General features: G+C 37.6%; 1 protein-coding gene across 3 annotated transcripts; it reads left to right on the top strand.

Moving 5' to 3' along the window:
* Nucleotides 1-998: 998 nt before the first annotated feature.
* On the top strand, nt 999-7205 carry LOC21396646 (probable phospholipid-transporting ATPase 4). 3 transcript variants are annotated; one of them, XM_024166781.1, is made up of 11 exons: nt 999-1207; nt 1918-3876; nt 3962-4072; nt 4197-4473; nt 4568-4656; nt 4744-4831; nt 4899-5135; nt 5307-5432; nt 5698-5796; nt 5965-6156; nt 6275-7205. In XM_024166781.1, the coding sequence occupies exons 2-11, from the start codon at nt 2066-2068 to the stop codon at nt 6944-6946; spliced, it is 3702 nt and encodes a 1233-aa protein (XP_024022549.1). In that variant the 5' UTR covers nt 999-1207; nt 1918-2065; the 3' UTR covers nt 6947-7205. The 3 variants fall into 3 exon arrangements, with proteins under 3 accessions (XP_024022549.1, XP_010087712.1, XP_024022544.1); XM_010089410.2 differs by having other exon boundaries at nt 1864-3876; nt 4926-5135; XM_024166776.1 differs by having other exon boundaries at nt 1864-3876.
* The last annotated feature ends 599 nt before the right edge of the window (nt 7206-7804 follow it).

Raw genomic sequence — 7804 nt, 5'->3', positions numbered from 1 at the left:
CACAAGATACGAAAATCAGCATAATCAATGCCCATCTTGGACCACAAAGACTAGAATCACCATTGTATCAAAATGAGACTCATAAACCCGTACTAGAATTAGTATTGATCCAATTTCATAAAATTCTATTCAACTTGTGTATTAAAATGATTATCTGTTTCACTATATTAAACTCAGATGCTTTGTTTTTTTTTCCCACCTTATCTTAAACTCATAATTTCCTAAATTCAACCATACAAGACCGGTACCTTTATAAAAAAAAAAAACCATATAATGAGTATATAAATAATTTCTCGAGAAAATTTTTATACTAGAGTGAAAAATATCTTACCATATTCTGGATTATTATATCCTATTAAATAAAATTAATTAAGAAAATAATAATTCAACCAAATTTGATAAAAATGTAACTACTTTTTTATTTTTATTTTTTTTTTGCGATTCAAGAAAAAAAGGACTTGGAGGTGACAAGAGAATTGGAGGTTGAATAGGATCTAGCCCACCAAGGACAAGCTATCTGCCACTCCAGTATGGAAAAACTTTTTTTTTTTTTTTTGTATATTTTCATAATTTTTGTACAAAAAAATTATTACCAAGATGACAGGTAAGAAAAGAAATAGGATCCCGGAGGAAGAATGTTGAGGACCCGCCACGTAAGAAAAAAGGTCCCACAGTACTTTTTTGGGTGGGGCCCAGAAAGACTGGTTCCCAAATGTCTTCAGAGGAATCGAAAAAGAACACAGAAAAAAGTCTTTGAGGGACTTTAACCAGGTCATTTCAAGTGTGTCTTAACCAATCATGAAACTTCCCATTTTAGAAATTACACAGCAAATAATTAAAAAAAAAATCGAACATAAATAATTTAAAATATGAAAAATAGAATAGGAAGAAGAGAAAAATTTAGCAGGAAAAAAAATTAATACAAAATACGAATATAGGAAAAGGAGGGCCCGGAAATTCCTGGCATTGCCTCAGACTTCCGGACGGAGAGAGAAAGAAGAGAGAGAGAGAGTTCTTTCTTTTCTTCCTGTTTTGGCCTAAAACCCTGTCCTCTCTCTCTGTCTCTGTTTCTCTCTCTAGAATCTCTCTTCCAGTTTTTTTCTCTCTCTACTCGTTGTGTTCCTCATTGATCTGCAATTGCAAGCTCTCTTTGCGATGAGATTTCGCCTCAATTTGCCATTGTGATGGACGAGGCTCGTGCTTCCAGGTAACCATTTTTGTTCTTTTTCTTTTTCACTTATGAATTTTGAAAAAAGAAAAAAAAAGAATTTGGACTTTTGATTTCTTCTTTGTTTGATTTTTTTGGATTTCACTTCAGTGGATAGCTCTCTGGTTTGTGTTGATTTTGTACGGGGAATCTGCACTTGAATTTAATGATCTTTCAGCTGGGTATTGTCTGATTTTGTGCTATAACTTTTTTTATTTTATTTTTGTTCTTTTCTTCTTCTATAGAGATTTCTTTAGATTTTCAAGATTAATGCAGCAATGTTGTTAAGTTTCTTTTGTTAAATTTTCTAAGTTTCATTTTCTTGGTTTTGTTTTTTATTTTTCACATATGGAAAGGACGAGAAAAATAGGTATAATTAATACATTCCAGTGTGCTGTGTTATACTTTTAGGATCTTTCCTTTTTTTTTTGTTTTATTATTTCGTGTAGATATATTGTAACCTGTTCACAGATTTGGTTAAAAGTCTATTTTATTCCTCAAATGTGAGGCTTTGAAAATTTACTAATCTGGGTATGCAAGGAATATGGCTCCAAAGAAGCGCCTTTTTTATTTTTCTTTTTTACCCTTATTGAAATTTATTGTTTCTGAAGCTTGATTCTTCTTTTCTCCCATTTCGCATCTCCATTTTGACGCAGGACGCTTGTAATTTTTGCGCTGGATTTTGAATATTCAAAGTGTACTACGTGCAGAAAACTCTGAATTTCATCTGGGTTTATGTAAATCCGGCCTCAGAAGGAGAAATTGGCTATAATCCCCAAGTCGGGGACACCGATTTTGGTTTTCTCTTTGGTGGGTATGTGCCAATTATAATTGTTTTTTGGGTAATATTAGGGAGAGATGACAGGGGGAAGGATAAGGACTAAGCTCCGACAAAACCACTTGTACACATTCTCTTGCCTTAGGCCAAATGACTCCGTGGCAGAAGGTCCTCATCCAATCCCTGGCCATGGCCACTCAAGAATTATATATTGCAATCAACCTCTTCTCCATAAAAAGAAGCCTCTGAAGTATTGCTCCAATTTTATATCGACCACCAAGTACAACTTTATTTCTTTCTTGCCCAAAGCGCTTTTTGAGCAGTTCAGACGCGTTGCTAATGTCTATTTCCTTTTGGCGGCAATTATCTCTCTCACAGCGGTTTCGCCCTTCTCTCCCGTAAGTATGATTGCTCCTCTGGCGTTTGTTGTGGGGCTCAGTATGGCCAAGGAAGCTTTGGAAGATTGGCGTAGATTCTTGCAGGATATGAAGGTCAACCTCCGGAAAGTGAGTGTTCATAAAGGAAATGGTGTCTTTGGATATAGGCCCTGGCATAAGATCCGGGTTGGAGATGTGGTGAAAGTGGAAAAGGATCAGTTCTTTCCTGCGGATTTGCTTTTGTTGTCATCGAGTTATGAGGATGGGATTTGTTATGTGGAGACTATGAACTTAGATGGGGAAACAAATTTGAAGGTAAAGAGATGTTTAGAAGTAACTTTGCCTCTAGATGATGATGGGGCATTCAAAGATTTCAAAGGAACAATTCAGTGTGAAGACCCAAACCCCAATCTTTATACCTTTTTGGGTAATCTCGATTTTGATCGTCAGGTTTATCCTCTTGATCCTAGTCAGATTCTCCTCAGAGACTCAAAGTTGCGGAATACAGCTTATGTATATGGAGTGGTGATATTCACTGGTCATGATAGCAAAGTCATGCAGAATGCAACAAAGTCCCCTTCAAAAAGAAGCAGAATAGAAAGAAAAATGGATTACATTATTTACCTCCTTTTCAGCCTGCTTGTGTTAATCTCTTTGGTGAGTTCTATAGGTTTTGCTGTAAAGACAAAGTTCGAAATGCCAAATTCATGGTACTTGCAACCTGAGGATACTGAAGATATGTATAACCCACGAAAACCTGCCTTGTCTGGCCTTATCCATCTGGTCACTGCTCTCATCCTTTACGGGTACTTGATACCCATCTCTCTTTATGTTTCGATTGAGGTTGTGAAGGTTTTGCAAGCTACCTTCATTAACCAAGACATACACATGTATTGTGAAGAGACTGGGAATACTGCTCAAGCACGGACATCGAATTTGAATGAGGAGCTGGGCCAGGTTCACACTATCCTTTCGGATAAAACTGGCACTTTGACCTGCAATCAGATGGACTTTCTCAAATGTTCCATTGCTGGTACTGCATATGGTGCGCGTTCGAGTGAAGTTGAGCTAGCTGCGGCCAAACAGATGGCTATTGACCTTGGGGAACAGGAAGATGAGTTTTCCAATTTTCCCATGCAAAAAGGTGGCACACCTAGTTCATGGGAGAATAGGATGGCTTCAGAAATTGAGCTGGAGACTGTTGTTACTTCCAGCTATGAAAAAGACCAGAAACCTTCCATAAAGGGATTTAGCTTTGAAGATGGACGCGTAATGAATGGAAATTGGTTGAAAGAGCATAATGCTGATGTTGCTTTGTTGTTTTTCCGGATATTAGCAGTTTGCCACACTGCAATTCCCGAGCTAAATGAAGAGACTGGTACTTTTACCTACGAAGTAGAGTCACCCGATGAAGGCGCTTTTCTTGTTGCAGCAAGAGAATTTGGTTTCGAGTTCTGTAAAAGAACTCAATCAAGTGTGTTTGTCCGGGAAAAATACCCTTCTTCAGTTGAAAGGTGAGAATGTTAATTGAACTATATTAATTAGGCATCCTGTTTTGTTCTGCTTGTCCTGGTGTCTTAGCATTGCTGTTGTTTACAGGGAATACAAAATACTGGGTATGTTGGATTTCACCAGCAAAAGGAAGAGAATGTCTGTAATTGTACAGGATGAGGATGGGCAAATTTTTCTTCTCTGCAAAGGTGCAGACAGGTCAGGCTCACGACTCTTCATCTTTCTCCTCCCCCCCCTCCAAGAAGCAAAGAGAGTGGATTCTTATGTTTAACTCTTTACTCTCTTTGACACTGACGCATGGTCCTTTGCTCTAAATATGCAGCATCATCTTTGAGTGTTTATCAAAGAATGGGAGAATGTACGAGGAAAGTACTACTAAACATTTGAATGAATATGGAGAAGCCGGGTTACGTACACTGGCACTTGCTTATAGAAAGCTTGAGGAGTCTGAGTACTCTTCTTGGAACACTGAGTTTCAGAAAGCAAAAACATCCATTGGGGCCGATAGAGAGGCAATGCTTGAGAGGGTGTCGGATATGATTGAAAGAGAGTTAATTCTTGTTGGTGCTACTGCTGTCGAAGACAAATTGCAAAAGGGGGTAAATAAAGCCTTGGTCTTTATGTTGTTTTGTATATTTTATTATATTTCCTTATTAGTTTACTTCAAGTTGGTTCCTGTTTGCCTTTCTTTAGGTGCCCCAGTGCATAGACAAACTTGCACAAGCTGGCCTAAAGATCTGGGTTCTGACCGGGGATAAGATGGAAACTGCAATAAACATAGGGTGTGTCTCTAATCCCAAATTAGAAGTGACATATTGAAGGATGGTTATTCAAGAAAATGTAATGAATATTTTGTTTGCATGATGCAGATATGCTTGTAGTTTGCTCCGACAGGGCATGAAACAGATATGTATAACAACAACGAACTCAGACACGTTAACTCAAGATAGCAAAGAGGTACATATTTCTTTAGAAAAATATTACAGGATTTTGCTTTGAGAAATATGGTTTCATTTCAGGTTAGACTTTTTTGCTTTTTGCCAATGATCAGGCTGTAAAAGAGAACATTCTAAATCAAATCACCAATGGTTCACAAATGGTCAAGTTAGAGAAAGATCCGCATGCTGCATTTGCTCTAATTATTGATGGGAAAACTTTAACCTATGCTTTAGAGGATGACATGAAGCACCAATTCTTGGCATTAGCAGTTGACTGTGCATCAGTCATTTGCTGCCGCGTTTCTCCAAGACAGAAGGCATTGGTAAGAATGTTTTTTCCCTCATCAGTTTTTCCTCTTTCAATTACTAGGCTACATGCATCTTTTTGTTCTGAATTTCAATGATCAAGTCAGTAATATCCTTATGATTGTAGATTATGGCAACTGCACTATACGGTTAGGTTTTGTTTTGATTATTTAAGTTTTTCTTACCAGGTAACGAGGTTAGTAAAAGAAGGAACTGGAAAAACCACCTTAGCAATTGGTGATGGTGCAAATGATGTTGGGATGATACAAGAAGCTGACATTGGAGTTGGCATCAGTGGCGTTGAGGGTATGCAGGTTGGTACCACAACTAACTGACTCCTTTTGGTTTCACGGCGGTATAATTACATCAGCGTTTTCTTTAATTTTTAAAAGTTCATGGTGGTTAGGCATTTATGCCACATATTTTTATCCAGGGCAAGCAGATTTTCCTATAAATAAATAGGGGCTCCACACCTGCACCTTCTTTGTTCTGGAAACATGCCTCCCTATTACAACGTATTTTCCCAAAACTCCTTTAATGGACTGAATTATGAATCTCAACCATGTTAACTGCTTGCAGGCTGTGATGGCCAGTGACTTCTCCATTGCGCAGTTCCGGTTCCTCGAGAGACTTTTGGTAGTTCATGGACATTGGTGCTACAAAAGGATCGCTCAGATGGTAATATCAATAGACATCCATCATAAGATTTAATTTATTTATTCTTTGCATTCACACTTATTCATTGATGTAAGATTTGATACAAGTAATGAAAATTAATTGTTGCTTCATAGTTAAAAAAAACAGAAAAAGAAAAGTTACATATTGATGGGCCTTTCTTGCATTCAGATTTGCTATTTCTTCTACAAAAACATCGCATTTGGTCTCACCCTCTTTTACTTTGAGGCATTTACGGGCTTTTCTGGGCAATCAATATATGATGACTGGTACATGCTATCGTTCAATGTCATTCTTACCTCATTGCCTGTCATTTCACTTGGAGCATTTGAACAAGACGTTTCTTCTGAGGTCTGCCTACAGGTTAGGCCTATTTCTTTTAGCAGCATCTCATGCATTTTCGGATAGCCCTTCTGTTTATTTGGGGAAAAAAAAGGATAGGCCTTCCATTATACTTAACCATTCACTGTCGGTTTTGCAGTTCCCTGCTCTGTATCAGCAAGGACCCAAGAATTTGTTCTTCGACTGGCCTAGAATACTGGGGTGGATGGGCAATGGCCTCTACTCCTCTCTTATAATCTTCTTCCTCAACATTATCATCTTTTATGACCAAGCTTTCAGTTCCGGAGGCCAGACGGCGGACATGGCTGTTATGGGGACTGCAATGTTCACTTGCATCATCTGGGCCGTCAACTGCCAGATTGCACTCACAATGAGCCACTTTACATGGATCCAGCACCTCTTGGTTTGGGGCAGTGTCGCGATGTGGTATCTGTTTCTTTTACTTTATGGCATGATGTCTCCGACTTACTCCGGAAACGCCTTCCAAATTCTACTTGAAGCTCTTGGTCCTGCTCCCATTTTTTGGTCAGCCACACTCTTAGTAACAATTGCTTGTAATCTACCTTACTTGGCTCACATATCCTTCCAAAGATGTTTCAATCCAATGGATCACCATATCATTCAAGAAATCAAATACTACAAGAAAGACGTCGAGGACCAGCACATGTGGACGAGAGAACGATCGAAAGCGAGACAAGAAACAAAGATCGGATTCACGGCAAGGGTGGATGCGAAGATCAGGCAGTTGAGAGGGAGGCTTCAAAAGAAGCAGACATCCATCACCGTGCAAAGTACAGCTTCCACATTGTGACAAAGTCCATGATTTTTCAATTTTGATTTTTTTTTTTTCCTTTTAGAGTTTGTGCCAGTTTGCAGTCTCATATATATAGTAGCCCCTTTTTTTCCTAATCATTTCTTGGCATTTGTTTATTCAGTCAAGTGGGGTCGGTCAAAGTCCCATTCAATATAGAGAAAACACGTTTGGAGTTGTTGTATGTACAATATCCTACCAATTTGAAGAGTTAAAAAAAGATTGTGAAAATAGTTGATAACCACATCTGCTTGTTTATACCGGCCTTTCTGCTTAGCTGTGTACAAAATATTATTCTAAATCCCTTTCTTAACAACATTTAAGTAATGATTTGAAATGATCGCGTCATTCAAATTTCAAAGTTAATTGTTTATCGCAGCAAACCAAAGTCTATTAAAGAATGCGCAAGATTTATGTCCATACTTTCTTTCAATTATTAAGCTAAAGCTGTATCACTAAAATATAAATCTTTACGACTTTAGTAAAGCAGTTGTGACTTGTGATGCGTTAAACATAAAACTTCGCAATTTTTGCCGCGTGAAATAAAGAAGATAACACGAAGCAAGAAAAAATCGAATTGGAAAAAAAAATAAAATAAAATAACGCAATATAATTAAAAAGGACAGTGAAAGAAAAACGACATCAAAATTTGAAGCAAAATGAAAATGATGAACGACACTAACTAAAATACGACGAAAGACAAGAGACCAGAAACAAAAAAGGGGGAGAATGACAAAAACAAAAAAAAAGAAGACAGAAATAGAGAGACAACATGATGGGAAATAAACAAACAACAGAAATTTCTCTAAGGAAAAAAAAAAAAAGAAAACGTAAAAGTAATTAGAACAAAAATTCACT

The sequence above is a fragment of the Morus notabilis genome, unplaced genomic scaffold (genome assembly GCF_000414095.1).
Source record: "Morus notabilis unplaced genomic scaffold, ASM41409v2 Scaffold449, whole genome shotgun sequence".
Lineage (NCBI taxonomy): Eukaryota > Viridiplantae > Streptophyta > Magnoliopsida > Rosales > Moraceae > Morus > Morus notabilis.
The sequence above is the reverse complement of the archived record's forward strand: the minus strand, read 5'-3'. Positions and strand labels throughout refer to the sequence as shown.

What these genes read in the sequence shown, in the direction of transcription:
- LOC21396646 (XM_024166781.1), top strand. Translation starts at nt 2,066, where the DNA reads ATGACAGGGGGAAGGATAAGGACTAAGCTCCGACAAAACCACTTGTAC. An exon ending in AAGACAAATTGCAAAAGGGG is followed by an intron (nt 4,474 to 4,567) that starts GTAAATAAAGCC and finishes GCCTTTCTTTAG; the next exon opens with GTGCCCCAGTGCATAGACAA. An exon ending in CTTCTGAGGTCTGCCTACAG is followed by an intron (nt 6,157 to 6,274) that starts GTTAGGCCTATT and finishes TCGGTTTTGCAG; the next exon opens with TTCCCTGCTCTGTATCAGCA.